The sequence below is a fragment of the Callithrix jacchus genome, chromosome 9 (assembly GCF_049354715.1).
Source record: "Callithrix jacchus isolate 240 chromosome 9, calJac240_pri, whole genome shotgun sequence".
Taxonomy (NCBI): Eukaryota; Metazoa; Chordata; class Mammalia; order Primates; family Cebidae; genus Callithrix; species Callithrix jacchus.
Window position 1 is genome coordinate 109,466,469 of NC_133510.1, and position 18,109 is coordinate 109,484,577.

General features: G+C 38.1%; 1 protein-coding gene across 8 annotated transcripts in view; it reads left to right on the forward strand.

The window, feature by feature from the left end:
- Positions 1-18,109, forward strand: part of RFX4 (regulatory factor X4) — a 179,468-nt gene that overhangs the window by 24,030 nt on the left and 137,329 nt on the right. For 6 of the 8 annotated variants that reach the window (XM_078337185.1, XM_035258516.3, XM_035258517.3 and 3 more), the window contains exon 2: positions 5,070-5,156. The exons of the other annotated variants lie outside the window; for them this stretch is intronic. Coding sequence is in view for 5 of the 6 variants with exons in the window: in XM_035258516.3 (XP_035114407.1) it covers positions 5,070-5,156 (87 nt within the window). In the remaining variant the exon portion in view is untranslated. The remainder of the gene's footprint in view (positions 1-5,069; positions 5,157-18,109) is intronic. 8 annotated transcript variants of the gene reach the window in all.

Below are 18,109 nucleotides of genomic sequence, written 5' to 3' on the forward strand. Positions count from 1 at the left end.
TCAGGGAGTAGCACATGACATTCTTTCTTTCTTTCTTTTTTTTCTGGCGATGGAGTCTCACTCTGTCATCCAGGCTGGAATGCAGTGGCACGATCTTGGCTCACTGCAACCTCCGCCTCCTGGGTTCAAGCGATTCTCCTGCCTCAGCCTCCTGAGTAGCTGGAACTACAGGCGCATGCCACTATGCCCAGCTAATTTTTTTTGTATTTTTAGTAGAAATGGGTTTCACCATGTTAGCCAAGATGGTCTCAATCTCCTGACCTCATGATCCGCCCTCCTTGGCTTCCTAAAGTGCTGGGTTTACAGGCATGAGCCACCACACCTGGCCATGTGCCTTACTATCTACTGGGTAATTAGAGGGCAGAAGCCAGTCTTATTCACATTTATATCACTACAGCTTTTCTCTCTCTCTTTTTTTTTTGAGATGCAGTTTTACTCTGTCACCTAGGCTGGAGTGCAGTGGTATGATCTCAGCTCACTGCAGCCTCCACCACAGTTGCAATTGTTCGAGTGATTCTTCTGCCTCAAGCTCCTGAGTAGCTGGGATAACAGGCTCATGCCACCCACACCTGGCTAATTTTTGTATTTTTAGTAGAGATGGGGTTTCGCCATGTTGGGCAGGCTGGTCTTGAACTCCTGACCTCAGGTGCTCTGCCCACCTCAGCCTCCCAAAGTGTTGGGATTACAGGTGAGAGCCACTGGGTCCGGCCACTACAGCTTCTCTTGAGCACAGCTTCTTGCATCTAGAAGGCACAAAATAACTGTATGTTGAATTTGGCCTTATTTGGAAAATCACCTTTGATGTGTTGTACTTTTACATGCCTTATGTGGTTATAAAAAAGAGAAAATGATTAGGAAAGTCTATAGATACGTGAATGTATCTATTTATATGCTATGCATTCTTTGACCTGTGTGTCACTAATGTAAGTTATTAAGACCAGACTACAGGAAAAATTTTATAATGGCTTCAGAGAGTAAAAAGAAAGAGAATAAAATGGGCTGCAATCTTAAGAGGTTTAAATTCTAAGCCGAAGAGGCTGCTGTGTATGACGAAGGCTGACAAAGTACATGTAAATTAATTTAGCAAACGTTGTATAAGTAGAGTTTTAGCAAAAGTTCAAATACGAAGCATACTGAGAAAAATGCGCAGTATTGGCACTTTGTTCTGGGGACTAAATGGGACGTAGGAGACGGAGAAAGCTGTTTACATTTGGAGAGAGCACTGTGATTGTGCCCCGAGTTTCAATGCTGGTCCTTCCTCTTACTAGCCAGATGACTTTGGATGAGTCACCAAATCTCTCTGAGCCTTAGTTTTCTTATCTCTAAAATGGGCCCATTAATTACATCCACCTCTAGGATTGTGATGAGTGTTAAGTATAATGATGTATGTAATGCAGTTGGATGATACCAGGCCCACGGTAATAGCTAAATATAGTGAACTTTATTATTATGAAATCACATCATCTACAAATCAGCAAGGTGGAAGAACCCAGTGTTTTATTCGAAGTTCAGTATACATTATTTGTCATTCTGGTCAAATAATTCTTGACCTCTGCAAGACTGAAATCCATTGTTAAAAATAAGTTTAAAGTATATAATGTTGACTTCAGTTGACCTAAATAGAGGCCTTCCAGTCATAGGAAGCTACCTGGCTTATGAGACATGAACTGGAGATGCCACTCCTAAGGGCTCCACTTGAGAAGAAAACAAAGGTCAAAGTGTACTTGCAGATCCAAGGCCCATATCTGGTTTGGATATTTCAGAGTCTTGCACCCACAGAGACTGGAATGCAAGACTCTTGAATGTATGAGAACTCCAACTGTCCAAAACAATATAAGTGATGGTTCTTTGACCACTCAGACCAAGGTCTGAACCCTCAGAGTCTGTCCTAAGTGCCAAGTGTTCACATGGACATCAATTAACTAGAAGACACCCAGAAGCAGGTGAAGTGGATGCCAAAGAAATGGGAACAGTTTCTTCCAAGAAAGAGCTGAAACAAATGGGGTTCTTTGATGGGGGTACTTCAACCAGCAATATGGGGAAATGATGGTTGTCTTCCCATATCTGCCATGTGCCAGTGAGACCTGACTTATTCTGGGTTGCCTCAGGGAGCAAAGTCGGCTACAGGCATAGACTGTGGGGTTGGAGAGATCTGAATGGGTGCAATGGGTGAGATGCCGTCTCTTGTTTTCGTGGCACCTGCCACCCTCTGCCACTTCTTGTAGCCTTGCTTTCATCTCTCTCCAGTATGGGATTGCACAATATGGAGGACAGGTGCTGCCGTCAGTAAAGTTCTTTCTTCACTCAAGCCCTTGTGGGTGGGCACTGTGCTCTCTTGGCTTACCTGGTTATTAGAACCAGCTCCTTTCAGGAATGCTGCCACTTCTTCAGAGAACATGCCACCAATCATGGGGTGTTCTCACCTGCAAGAACAGGCCCTTCTAGGGACTCTGATGTTAACAGGCCTGACTCTAGCATAGGCAAATGGGTGAGAGGGAGAGTGTTTCCCTTAGTTCCTGTTTCTGATGAAAGGGGGATTGGCGTATAGGTGTGAGTGCGTGAAAGTGACTGGGTGTGTATACCTATCTAAGAAGACCAGGGGTTGGCCCAGAACTATAGACATTGCTTTTGGTGGTATGGTTTGGTCGAGGTAGGGGCTGCAAATTTCAGCAGATGCCATCTAAATGTAGCCATGGCTGTTGCCAGGGAAAATGTGACAGGACTTGAAAGCATGAGACTATCTGAGTGGAGACATTCTGGAGAATCTTGAAAAGGATTCTGGAGATTTGTAAGCAGATGTGCTTTTGGATACAATGTGATGACAGACACCTACCTTGTGCATCTCAGCTTTGAAAACATTACAGTAAGCTGTCTGTCTCCACATTGTGCATTCGATATCTGGAAGGGAAAGTGTTTTAATGTTTTGAATTTCTCTGCTCCTCAATATTTCCTCAGAAATACCAGATTTCCATATCCTCCCAACAAGCTGGCCCTTGTTCCTCCCCTCGGATATTTTCCCCCTACTTATTCACAATTTTGGAAGCAGTTTTAAAAGAGCAGTTTGTTGGGGCATAAAATACAAAACAAAACAAAAATCTGACATTTCTCTGGGCTGTTGGCATTGACTTCCCCTCTCCGCATAGCTTACTTGTCCGCGTGGCTTCTTTTTACAGTGCATGGCCTAAGGTGTTGACTAATGATCTCTCCCATGGCTGTTTGAATTATGAGGAGTCACATTACTTAATCCTTCTAAATCCCAATTGCTTTCTAGGAAAAACAGAGATTAAAATCCTTGCTTCAGAGAGTTGTTGTGAGAACTCAATGAAATAACTTATGGAGAGGGCCTGGCGTGTTCAAATAGGTGTTCAATAAATACCAGCTCTTAGATCATAAAGAAGGCAATGGGAAACCACATTGCTCAAAAGCCTGCAGCCATAGGGTAGTCACTTCTGGTATAACAGCCCACATGCCTTCCTAAAAATCACCATATTATACAGAATCGGCCAATAAAGGCCACTGAGTTTGCTGGAAAAATAAGCTCAGGGGCACAATACTGAAACACTTTGTCAGTGACACATAATAAAAGATAGAAACCTAATAAAAATGATAGCACAGTTTTGCACATGTTAAATGGTTTAGAAATACACAAATACAATGAATATGGCTCTTCACCTTGGAAAAGACCTGAAGAGTGCTTTTAGAGGTGGGTACCGGAAGGTTGTAGCCTGAGTTATTATGAAGTGAGCAGGTGTGACTCATAACACAATGTGAAGTGAAGTAGCTGGTAGATGTCTGAGGTGTGAATGTGAGTGTTTTCTGCATATTTCTATGGTGCTCAGTACAACAAGCTGGGGGCGTGGAGTTTTTTGCATTCACCTAATGTTTTTTATGGAATAAATGGAACATACAGAGACACAACATTTGCACTATGCTGAAATTGCTCCCCCAGTATATCACTTGCAGTGGGACACAGTGGTTTTCTCAAGACAAGTGTTACAATGCAGCTGACTGTACTTAGCTGATATTGTTGACGGAATGAGTGAATGAATGAATGATTGGAGGGTGGTCTAGAAAATAGAATAAGTATCACAGTACATTGTGAAAAATGCATTTGTAGCCTTTGAAATTGGATTAAAAAAACACATAGTCTTGAATTTTAAAGGGGCTACATAGTGGCTAGGCATGGTGGCTCATGCCTGTAATCCCAGCACTTTGGGAGACCAAGGCAGGCAGATCACCTGAGGTCAGGAGTTCGAGACCAGCCTGGCCAACATGGTCAAACCCCATCTCTGCTAAAAATACAAACATTAGCCAGGCATGGTGGCGGGTGCCTGTAATCCCAGCTACCTGGGAGGTTGAGGCAGGAGAATCACTTGAGCCCAGGAGGCGGAGATTGCAGTGAACTGAGGTTGCACCACTGCATTCCAACCTGGGCTACAAGAGCAAAACTCCATCAAAAAAAAAAATGGAGAGGCTACATAGCCACCATAGTGCTTTTGATTTCTCCTCCTGCTATGGCTTCCAGTCTGCGCTTCAGAAAGTCTTGCAAGGGGTCCCTGGGCAAAGGGAGGCAAGCTACAAGGTTCCCTGCCCTCTTTCAACCAGAGTCCCTAAGGTTTTACCTGCTTTTCTTTTTGTTTCACTTGAAGAAAAGTTCTGCTGCTAATTCACAAGTTTACAAACCACCACCAGTGATTCAGTTCGCCAAGTTTTGTTTTACAAACTACTAGTCAGGAACATACCTTCTTTGCTCAGAAAGATAATCCTCAGTTGGTAGTACTCTGCTATAACTACTCCAGAATTAGTAGAATCTGACCAAGAAATACTCGAGATTTCAAAGAGTCGTTTTACATCGAAGCTACTCAGCAGTCTCATCAGCACAGCAATGGTAAACATGGAACTCTATGTAAAATTCCATTCCAATCTGGGCAGATGCCACATGAAAGTTGATGAGCATTTAAATCTAAAGCATTTATGATGTTCTGTCTCTTCACAAACACCCACAGCAATTCTGTGATTTTCTTTTTCTTTTTCTTTTCTTTTTTTCTTTCTTTCTTTTTTTTTTTTAGAGAGCTGGATTGAAAGATGTCTCAACGAAAGTGAAAACAAACGTTATTCCAGCCACACATCTCTGGGGAATGTTTCTAATGATGAAAGTAAGTGCTTGAAATTCATTCTTCCATGACATCCCAGACATGGCCAATGTCCTGATAGGAGGATAGTGCCTCTAGATTGCTAGGCTGGGCCACATCACCTGGAACAAGACACTCTCCAGACATTTATAAAATATCCCAGGCCCTCTGTGTAATATTCCACAACAGGGAGTGGAATCCATTCAGGTAGTCCTGGAAACTGAGGCCACACCAAAACCTTGCTGTTTACAGTCTCATCTTCTGCAGGGGACTTGCTAGCCTGCATTCCCACAGACCTTGTTAGAGTGATGCTCCAGTCAGGCAAATATGAACCCTGGCTGGGAAAGGCCATTCTCAGTGGCCACTGTAAATATAGCTTCAAAGTAGTAGTGTCACAGGAGTGTTGTTTTAGTCATAAATGTCCTTGTTATCAGAAGGCAGAAATGTCTTCTGGTCCTCGAAGTAGAGAACTCGAGTTAACTGAAAGATGTTCACTCCTGTGTTTATACCTTTCCCTGTGTTATGTCAGACTGGGGCTTCTGGGTACAGTATTAAGAGCAGTAGGCTACTTGGGACTTGTATTTTTTTCCCTTAAACACCAAAAAGAGGGGACAGCTTATTATACATCTAATTTTTTGCCGAGTCAGAAGTGTCTTTCTTCCTTGGTTGGTAAAGTGCATCTCCTTAGTTCAGTTTTCTGAACGCATGAGCCCTGGCCATCCACAATCCCCTAGGACATTTGCTAGATCTACTCAAGAGCCCCCTCCAGAGTCTTATCTGACATTGTCATTCTGCCATCACCATGTCATTTCATTTTATAAAACTGAGCTACATTGAACATAAAGTACACAAATCTTATGTGAGTAGTTTTGAGTTTTTTGTATCTACTGGTGTCATTATCACTCAGAAAAAGACATAGAACCCTTCTTGTCCCCCAGGAGGCTTCATCATGTCTCCTCCCTGTCAATTTCTACTGTCCTGACTTAACACTATAGACTGTTTCTGCCTGTTTTTGAAATGTCATATAAATGGGATAATGAACTCTGTATTGTTTTGTGTGTAACTTTTCTCAGTCAATATATTATTTGTGAGATTCATCCATGTTGTCTGTAGCAGTAGTTCTTTCTTTTTCATGGCTGTACAGTATTTCACTGTCTGAGTATACCACAATTTACAGACCCATTTAAGTGTTGATGAATATTCAGTTGTTTCAAGTTTTTTATTATTAAGAATAAAGCAAGCCAGGTGCGATGGCTCACACCTGTAATCCCAGCACTTTGGGAAGCTGAGGCAGACAGATCACCTGAGGTCGGGAGTTCAAGACCAGCCTGATGAACATGGAGAAATTCTGTCTCTACTAAAAATACAAAATTAGCTGGGTGTGGTGGTGAGTGCCTGTAATCCCGGCTACTTGGGAGGCTGAGACAGGCAAATCACTTGAGCCTGGGAGGCAGAGGTTGCAGTGAGCCGAGATCATACCATTCCACTCCACCCTGGGCAACAAGAGCGAAACTCTGTCTCAAAAAAAAAAAAAAGAATAAATCATATCTGAACATTCATTTTTAAGTTTTATTTAATTTTGATGAAATATATATAACATAAATTTAGCATTTAATCATTTGAAATGTACAATTCGTTGACATTAAGTACATTCACCTTGTGCAACCATCTACACCCTTCATTTCCAGAGCTTTTCTCATCTTCCCAAAATGAAACTCTGTACCCATTAAACAGGAACTCCTCATTCTCCTTTTCGCTCAGTCTCTGACAACTACTATTCTACTTTCTGCCTCTGTGAATTCGACTGCTCTAAGTATCTTATATAAGTGGAGTCACAGTATTTGTCTTTTTATGACTGGCGTATTTCACTTAGCATAATGCCATCAAGGTTAATCCATTTTGTAGCATGTGTCAGAATTTTCTTCCTTTTGAAGGCTGAATAATATTCTGCTGTATGGATATGTCACGTTTTTCTTTATCCATTTAGTCACTGATGGACAATTGAGTTGTTTCTATTTTTTGGTCATTGTAAATAATGCTGTTGTGAACACAGGCATACAAATATCTTTTCAAGTCTCTGCACCTAATTCTTCTGGGGGTATATGCCCAGAAATGAAATTGCTGGATCATATGGCAACTCTATGTTTAATTTTTTGAGAAAAACAATCATTGCATCATTTTACATTCCCACTAGCAAGGCACGAGAGTTCCAATTTTGTCACTTGCTAGTCATCATTTGTTATTTTGGTTTTTTTTTAAATAATAGCCATCCTAATGAATATAAAATGGTATCTCATTGTGGTTTTCATTTGCAATTCCCTAATGATTGGTGATGTTGAACATCTTTTCATGTTCTTATTCACCATTTGCATATCTTCTTTGGAGAAGTGTCTAAGTCCTTTGCTCATTTTTAAATCAGATTGTTGGGAGCCGTGGTGGCTCCAGCCAGTTGTCCTGGCACTTGAGGAGGCAAGGCTATGAGTTCAAGGCCAACCTGAGCAACATAAGAAGCTCTCGTTCATTAACAACAACAACAAAAAAATCAGATTGTTTTCTGTTGTTAAGTTGTAGGATTCTTTATATATTCTGTATATTAACCTCTTATCAGTTACATGACTTACAAATATTTTCTCCTATTCCATGAGTTGCCTTTTCACTCAGTTGATTATGTTCTTTAATACACAGAAATTTTTATTTTGATGCATCCAGTTTACCTATTTTTTCTTTTGTTTTCTATGCCTTTAGTGTCATATCTAATAAATCATTGTCAGATCCAATGTTGTGAAGCTTTTGCCTTTTATTTTTTCTCTGAAAGTTTTACAGTTTCAGACCTTGCATGTAGATTTTTGATCTGTTTTGAGCTAATATTTGTATGTGGTTTTAGGTAAGAGTCTAGCTTTATTCTTTTTTTTTTTTTTTTTTTTGAGATGGAGTCTCACTCTGTTGCCCAAGGTGGCGTGCAGTCGTGCTATCTTGGCTTACTGCAACCTCTGCCTCCCAAGTTCATACAATTCTCCTGCCTCAGACCCCTAGCTGGGATTACAGGCATGTGCCACCACACCTAGCTAATTTTTGTATGTTTTTAGTATAGTCGGGGTTTCACCATGTTGGTCAGGCTGGTCTCGAACTCCTGATCTCATGATCTGCCCGCCTTGGCCTCCCAAAGTGCTGGGATTACAGGCATGAGCCACCATCCTTGGCCAAGTCCAGTTTTATTCTTTTGCATATTTGTATCCAAGTTTCCCAGCATCATTTGTTGAAAAGACTGTTCTTTCCCCCATTAAATGGTCTTGGCATCATTCTCAAAAAAAAAATTTGATCATGTATGTGGAGGTTTATTTCTGGGTTATCCATATTATTCCATTGATTTATATATCTGTCTTTATACCAGCACCAGACTGTAGCTTTATAGTAAGTTTAGAAATAAAAAACTGTGTGACCTCTTATGTTCTCTTTCAAGATTGTTTTGGCTATTCAAAGTCCCTTGAGATTCCATATGAATTTTAGAATGGATTTTTTCTATTTCTGCAAAAAAATGCCACTGGGGTTTTGATAGGTGGTTGCATTGAATCTGTAGATTGCTTTGTTTCTTAATATTAAGTCTTCTGATCCATGAACACAGAATGTCTTTCCATTTATTTGGTGTCTTTAGTTTATTTCAGCAACACTTTATAGTTTTCGGTGTACAAGTGTTTTGCTTCCTTGGTTAAGTGTATTCCTAAGTATTTTATTCTTCTTGATGCTATTGTACATGTACTTTTCTTTTCAGATTGCTTATTCTTGGTGTATAGAAATTATTGTATGCTGATTTTGTGTCCTGCAACTTTCCTGAATTCATTTATTAGTTCTAACAGTACTTTTGAATTGGGGTATGTGTGAAGTCTTTGGGGTTTTCTACATATAGGATCATTTAAGCTGGTTGCGGTGGCTTACACCTGCAATCCCAGCATTTTGGAGGCTGAGGTGGGTGGATCACTTGAGGTCAGGAGTTCGAAACCAGCCCGGCCAACATGGCAAAACCTCATCTCTACTAAAAAGACACAAATTTGCCAGGGGTGGTGGCAGGCACCTGTAATCCCAGTTACTTGGGAGACTGAGGCAAGAGAAGAGCCTGAACCCAGGTGGTGGAGGTTACGATGAGCCAAGATTGTGCCACTGCACTCCAGCCTGGGTGAGAGAGTGAGACTACATCTCAAAAAACCCCAAAAAGGCAGTTTCATCGGTGAAAGGAGATCACTTCCTTCTTATTAATTTAGAATGCTTTTATTTCTTTTTCTCACCAAATTGCTGTGGCTAGGACATCCAGTAATATTTAGAATAGAAGTGGTGAATGCAGGCAACCTTGCCTTGTTTCTCATCCTAGAGAAAAAGCTTTCAATCTTTCACCATCATTAGCTATCGGTTTTTTATATATGACCTTTATTATGTTGAGGTAGTACTCTTCTATTCTTAGTTTATTGAGTGCTTTTATCATAAAATGGTAAAAGCACTCAATAAAATGGTTGAATTTTGTCATGTTTTTTTCTGCATCGGTTGTGATGGATATGTAGTTTTCCTTCATTTTGTTTCCTTCATTTTGTTAATCAATTATATTAATTGATTTTTGTATGCCAGACCATCCTTTCATTCAAGAAATATGTCCCATTTGGTCATGATATGTAATCCTTTTACTATGCTGCTGAATTCTGTTAGTATTTTGCTGAGGACTTTCGCGTCAGTATTTATAAAGGATATTAGTCTGTAGTATTCTTTTCTTGTAGTATCTTTGGCTTTCATATCATGATAATGCTGGCCTCATAGAATAAATTTGAATGTGTTCCCTCCTCCATCATTATTTTGAAGGAGTTTGAGGGTTGGGGTTCTGAACATTGTTGTATACCTTTGCTGAGCATGAGCACTTGTTTTTGTTGGTATGTTCCCAGGAGTAGAATTGCTAGATCATAATGTCTACCTATATTTAGCTTTAGTAGATGCTGCTGAAACAGTTTTCTGAAGTGTTGTACCAATTTAGACTCCCACTATCAATTTACAAAACTTTCAGTGTTTCACTTCCTTGCCAACATTTGAGATAGCCATTCCTTCTAATTTTAGCTATTTTTATGGGTGTATAGTGTAGGTAATTTTGGTTGTATTTTTTCTGATAAACAATGATAGTAGCATCTTATTATATGCTTATTAGACAATTGTATATCTTTTTGAATGATCTCTTCATGTCTTTTGCCTGTGTGTTTTTTTAAAAATTATGTTGTTGGTTTTCCACTAAAGGACATGTAAGAGTTGTTCTTACATCCTAAATAGGAGATAGTAATATTTGTGAAGTAAAGTATTACAAATATCTTCTCTTGGTTTGTGGATTGCCTTTTTATTCTCATAATGGTAACTTTTTATGCACACAAGTTTTTAATTCTAATAAGATTCAATTTATTAATGTTTTTCTTTTATACTTAGTGCTTTGGTATCCTATTAAGAATTTTTTGCCTACCTCAAGTTCATGAAGATCTTTTTAATGTTATCACCTAGAAGCTTTACTATTTTACCTTTCATTTTTATATCTATATGGAATTTTTTGTGTATGGTGTGAAGGAGTCATCAAAATTCTTTTTTTCTTATTAATTTTCAACTGATAGAGCACCATTTCTTGAAAAGGTCACCCTTTACCCACTGAGTTCCAGTGGTGCCTTTGTCATAAACTGGCAGATTATATATATTTGCATCTGTGTCTGGATCTTTATTCTGAATGATTGGTTTTACTGTTTTATTGTCTATTTTGGGGCTAATAGTACAGTCTTCATTACTGCACCTGTACGATAAGTAGTGTGATATCTGTTGGCATAAGACCTCTTGTTCTTCTTTACTTCTTCTGCAGTATTGTTTTGGTTCATCTGCTTTCTTAACAGTTCCATACTGACTTTAGAATTAGTTGTCATTTTGCACATATGCAAAATACCTGCTAGGATTTTTGATGGGGATTGCATTGAATCTATAGTAAATTTGGGAAGAATACCTTAGCGATATCAAATTTCCAATTAATATATGTTGTATTAGGCCTCCATGTATTTAGATCATCTTTAATTGTTCCCAGCAGTGTCTTGTAGATTTCACTGTAGAGGTGTTACACATCTTTCTTTAGACTTATTCCTAGATAATTTATGTTTTCCAATGCTAATGTATTTAGTAATAAAGTTTTTTCTAATTGTTAGTTTCTAGCATATGAAAATGCAATTGATTATTTAGATAATAACTTTGTATTTAGCCACTTTGCTAAGTTTGCTTATTAATTAGAACTTTGCATTTTTTGAATATTCTATGAACATCATTATGTCACCTGAGAATAATGACAGTTTTGCATGTTCCTTTATAATTTTTGTATTTTCATTTCTTTTGTGTGCCTTATGCACTGGCAGGGACCTCTAGTGCAATTCTGAGGTGACGTGGTGATAGTGGACATCATCGCCTTTTTCCCAAACTAAGTGTTGAAAGCATCTAATGTTTCACCATTAGGTATGATATTTGCTGTGGATTTTTGTAGCTACTCATTATCAGAGTGAGAAAATTTATTTCTATCCTTGGTTTTCTGAGAGATTTTTCTTAAATGGGTATTGAATTTTATCAAACACTTTTTCTACATCTGTTTTGATGACCATATGTTTTTCTCTTTTATTCTATTAATATTGTGAATTACATTGGTTGAGTTTTGAATGTTAAGCCAATCTTACATTCCTGGAATAAATCACACTTGGTCAGAAGTATTATCTTTTTAATATACTTCTGTGTGTGATTTTTATATGTTTTGGCCTGGATTTTCTTAAGAATTTTGGCGTCTATGTTCATGAGACTTGTGTCCTATGATATTTCTTTCTTATGATGTTCTCCAGCTTTTGGCTTTGTTTTCTCAATTTATGTCTTTTAAAAATTGCTTTCACTTCTGCTCTTATCACTCTTATCTTTCTTCCTTCCTTCTGCTTTATTTGAATTTAATATGCTCTCTTTTCCCAGCTTTTGAGATAGATGCTTAGATTATTGATTATCAACCTTTTCTAAGATATGCATTTAAAGTCATAAATTTTCCTCTAAACATTGCTTAATTAATCCCCAAATTTTTCTGATATTATACTTTCATTATTATTCATTTAAACATATTTTCAACTTCTTATGGTGATTTCTTCTTTTACTTATGGTTTATTTAAAAATCTGTTGCTTAATGTCCTAACATTTGTAGATTTCCTAATTGTCTTTCTGTTGTTTATATCTCTTTTAGTTCCACTGAGTATTTTGCATTTTGAATGTACATTTTGAATGTATACTGGAGTGTTTTATAGATATCAGTTATGCGAAGTGGTTAATTATGTTATTTAAATATTCCATATCCTTACTGTTTTATTGTTGTTATTGTTACTGTTTGTTCTCTCAGTTACTGCAACAGATATGTTAATATCTCTAGCTCTGATTATGGTTATAGCTATCTTTTTAGTTTTGTTAATTTTTACTTTATATATTTTGAAGTATTACTTTCTTAGAAATTTAGGATTGCTATGTCCTCTTACTGAAATGACTTTTTAAATTATTATTATTAAATATTTCTACCTTATCTCTAGTAATACTTTTTGTCTTAAAGCCTGTTTGTCTGAGATTAATACAGCTATGCCAGTTTTCTTTATACATGGGTTGCTACTATATATATTTTTATTTTCAATCTTAACTATATTTAGTTTAGTAAGGTTTTTAAACATAGCTCTTTTGAAAACAACAACAACCCAGTGTGATAATCTTTGAATTTAGACCATTTAAATTTAATATTGTTACTGAAATTATTGAGTTTAAGTCAACAAACTTACTATTTGTTTTTTATTTGTCCCATCTGTCTTTCTTTATTCTTACATTTTAGCTTTTTGAGGAGGGATTAATAGAGCTTTTAAAAATATTTGATGTTTTCTTCTGCTAGCTTTTCAAGAATCCATTCCTTTGGGGTGGTTGTCTTAGGGATTACAGTATGCGTTCTTCCCTTATTGCTAATACATCTACCTCACAGTACTCCTTCCTCTACTTCAAGCACAGTGGAAGAGCACCATCACAGTTTAACCTCATTTTCCTCTTTCTCACCCTCTGAGCTCTGCTTTTAATGTATACTTCCTGTGCATATATTATACACCCCACGAGGTGTAATTATTATTGTTTCAAGCAGTCAATATTTATTTATATTTATTCACACATTTACCCTTTCCGGGGTTCTTTCTTCCTGTCAGCAGTTTCATGCTTCCATCTGGAATCATTTTTTCTTTAGCTCAGAGAAATTTCTTGCAGATTTATTATCGTGCTATGTAGTATAGTGTAGATCATGAAACACATCTTTATTTCACATGTATTTTTGAAGGATATTTTTGCTGGTGATAAAATTCCAGGTTAGTGAGATTACTTTTAAAATTTTAATTTTCCTTTCAACACTTTAAAGTTATCATTCCACTGTCTTCTGGGACCCAAACAAATATTGAAAAGTTAGTCATCAGATGTATTTTTACTTCTTTGAATGTAATGTGTCTTTTTGTCTCTGGCTGGTTTAAATTTTTTTTTCTTGTCTTTGATTTTCAGTAATTTGACTATGATGTACACATAAATATGGCTTTCTTGTTTTTATTCTTCTGGGGGATCACTAAGCTTCTTCTTGAGGATCACTAAGTGTGTTGTCTTTCATCAAATTTGTAGATTCTTGGCCACTGTCTCTTCAAATATTTTATCTTCCTCACTCTTCTTCTCACCTCCTTCTGGAGCTGCCGTAACATGAATATTAGACCTTTTGATTATACCTCATTTTTTAATGTTTTGCTCTGGTTTGTCCATCTTTATCCCTTTGTACCTCAGTTTTGTATTTTTTTAATTGGCCTTTCAGTTCTAAATCCCACTTTTTATCAGGACTAGTCTGCTATTAAGCCCATCCAAGTGATCCTAATTTCAGATAATTGTATTCTTTTGTGGTAGGTAGTCCAGTTGATTCTTTTCTCATAGTTTCTAAATCTTGGTTGATATTCTCCATTTTTTCATCTGCTTTGTCCATCATTTCATCTAATTTGACCATCTTTTTCTCTATCTCCTCAAACATATTAACCCTAGTTATTTTTAAGTTCCTGTCTGATAGGTCTAGTATCTGAATTATCTCTGGATCTATTTCTATTATCTGGCTTCTTTCTTGGATTTCAGGTCTTTTTGATTCTTTTGAGGTTTTTCAATAATACCCTATATTTTTTATCCAATGCTGGACATTATGGATGCAAAATGGAAGAGCCTTTGGGCGAAGGATGTTAACTTTCTTCAACAAGTGTTGAGTTTTGTTCTAGCAGGCAGAGAGAGAGCTAGTAGTTCTTAATCTTGTCAACCCTTGGTTAAGTCTAGTCTATGTCACTTTTGTCTATACTACTGGGGTGTGGTTTTTATTCCTAAAGCATGGCCTTTCTAGGTTCACAGCTGAAAGCTCTGGGTGATTACCAACTTCCCTTTACATTGACCCAGCTTGGACTCCAACCCTAATCAATTAATGATTGGCTCTTTAGTTCCTAAACTGCTGTTTTCCCCTTAGTTTCTTGGTTTCTCACTCTCTGCATGTATAGCTTAGGAGTGGGCTAAGGACTTGAGGGGTAATTTGAATATAGGTACATTTGTCTCTTTCTTTAAAGTTTTCTTCTTTTTGGGATTTTGCTCCTCAGACATTAAATACTCTGTCATCCCCAAACTCTTCTTAGCTCAATAGACTATACTCTTTGCTTGGTTTCTATTTCCCAGTGTAGCAATTTGGAAACATCTTTAGGGAAAACATCAAGGTGACTGTAGAGCTTACTTCTGGTGCTTCCTTTCTTTTAAGGCTTGTAGTTCCTCTAGTCCTGTCTGCATTTATTGCTCTCCAGTGTTTTCAAATAACTACTTGTATATTTTATCTATCTTTTACAATTTGGTGGGTGAGTTAATCTAGGGCAAGCTACTTTATTTTTAGTTAATATGTATGTATAGCTATCATTTATTGAGCAATGAGAAGTGCTTTAATTCCATTATCTCATTTCTTTCTCACAGTCGTCCAAAGAGGTGGCTTATGATTAATGACCTTTAACTTACATATGTAGAAATTGAAGCTCAAACATGCTTGCATCCAAATTCCCCTCAAGTCCTTAGCCCACTCCAAATTGCATTTCTTTTCCCTAGCAGATGTCAAGAATCTTGCCCAAAGTCACATAGCTGATAAGTGGTAGAGTTGGGATTTGAACTCAGGTCTCTATGTCTGCCTTTCAGCATTAGTCTTTTATAATGTTTTTTGCACTTGTCTGCCTCTCAGAAAGTAATGAACCCTCATGTTTCAAAGACTTGACATTGGTGATTTCATAATTTGCCAGTAGGAACACTAAGAGTAGAGCTCATCATCCCCTCTTAGTGACTGATCTGGTGTGTCAATATTTGATTGTGCTTTGTCATCTCCTTTACTAGACTAGAAAGCCCCAAGAAGGCAGGAATGTTGTATGGTTCAATGTTGTAACCCCAGTGCTTGGCACAGGTCATGGTTGAAGTTTTAAAAATTATGAGGAAAAGACCCCTCTGATTAAGCATGTTAAGAATGCTCTGACCTGTGATCCCAGCTACTTGAGAGGCCTATGGTGGGAGGATCGTTTGATCTTGAGGGGTGGAGGTTGCAGTGAGCCAAGATCATGCCACTGCCTACCAGCCTGGGTGAGACAGTGAGGCCCCATCTCAAAGAAAAAAAAAATTCAAAAGAATGCTTTGGATTTTAAGAGACAGAAACCTGATGGTTTAGATGCTGTCGATATTTGTTATTTTATTTAACCAAAGATGGAAAGGAGGAGGTTCCAGGGTTATTCAGCAGCTCTACATCCTCCAGGACCCAGGCTTTGTATGTCTCTCTGCTGAGTCCCCTACATTGTTGGGTTTTGTCCCCATGTTAGTACCTCATAATCACAAGGGAGCTGCTGCAGGTCCAGGCATCAGGTCCACATTTCAGACAGGAAAATGGAACAAGGGGAGGCACCAGTTGGTTTTCTTCTTGTCTGTCTCTCTTTTATCAGAAAACAACAAAATATTTCCCAGAAACCCCAGTAGACTTATTTTACTTTGTTTTTGTCCATAATGCTATCATTTATAAGTGAAAAGGAGGATGAAAGAGGATTTGTCCTAAGAATGAGATTATGATAGTTGGACTGACCACAGTCAAATCTAGCCTGTGGGCTCTTTTTATACCTCCCATGATCTAATAATTTTTTTTTCATTTTTAAAGAGTTGGGGAGGAGGAGAAGAAGAAAAGGAATAGACCATATGTGGCCCACAGAGCCTAAAATAGTTACTCTCTGGCTCTTTGCAGAAAACCAACCCTTGGCTTAGAAAAATCATGGTTTACTTCTTGGGCTATCATAATATTGCCTTGGATAAAACGGGTTTGATTAGCAAGCAGGAAAAAATGAAGGACTTGCTATTGGGTGGCCTGCCATAGAGTGTATCTCTGGACCAGGCCAAGAGAAAAAATGCCTTCTCGGGATGATTTGAGAGAGGTCAAGATTCTGCTTACTGAGAGGACTTCTTTTACTGGCATAAGCCTTTCAGTGTTGGCATCAGGGACCTGGTCAAAGTAAAAATGTGTTGCTTGGAATGGAAGACTCTGCACTCAGTTTGTTAGCCTAGAATAAAAGAGTGTGAGATTTTATGGATCATCTTGGCCCAAATCTCCTGTTTTACAGATAAGGACACTGAGACTCAGAGAAGGGACAGGATTTGCCTGAGATAATACTCCTAGTTAGTGACAGAATCAGGACTGTTACTGAGGTGTTCTGATATCTGTCTAATGCTCTGTTATGTCCCTTAACAACCCAAAAAAGATTGATTTAGTTGATTAGCTAGAGATTCAGTGAGTATGAAGAAGTGTGATATGGGACTGATATTTTTTTCTTTTTTGTGGGACTGATTTTTTTTTTATGGAATGCAGTTGGAAAGAAAACCCTGCACCAGTGGAGTCAAATCCTAAATGCCTGATGGGTGAAGGGACTGAGCAAGAGTGGATGGGTTATTTATCATAATGCAGGTCTTATTAATTCTCACTTCCAATCTAGACAAATTGCATTTTTCCCCTGGCAGATGTCAGTAGATATTTATGCTTCTGATGGCATACTTGCCAACAAACAGGAGGATTGTGACTGTAAAATATTAAAAATTTTGTGACTATTGGAGCATCACGTCCAGAGAGGAAATCTCAGCAGTGGGGATTAGACAGAGTTGTATGGGTAGAACAGAAATTTCTGCAAAAATTGGGCCCAGAAGATTCCCTCGGCACCTACTACATGCTAGACTCTATTTCCATAGAGTCTATATTCCCAAAATTATATAAGGAAAGAAAGAGCAGGGAGCCAATATTAACATATATTCCACATCAGGCAGTATGCTAGGCATAATCACAATCATGATTTCTCTGGAGGGAAAGTATTTTTATCCCCATTTTACAGATGAAGAAACAGCTTCAGAGGTTGTGTGACTTATTCAATGTCATAGCAAGTAAGCAGTAGAGTTAAGACTTAAATTTAGAGCGATCTGATTTTATTGCTGGCTCTTTTTCCACTACATAAGCTGTCTCTTCCATGGATCCCTGCTCTCAATGAATTTTCAATCTAGAAGAGAAGTTAAGGCACATGCTTGGATATTAATAATGCAGGGACATATGTGATCAGCTTCATTCAAATGATATGAGGTGATCTTAAGACCTTGCCACACCAAGTGTGGTCCTGGAGTATAGCATAGACCTCCGTGGAAGCTTGTGAGAAATGCAGTATTTCAGGCCCCTCCCAGACTCAGTGAAAAATGCTCTACATTTTAACAGTACTTTCAGGTGATTTACTAATTATGCATGCTAAAGTTTGAGGGAGGTCACAGATTGGAAGGTGACTGGGAAGGCATCTTGGAGGTGGTGGCACTTGCCTTGGGCCTCAAAGGATCCACGTGGC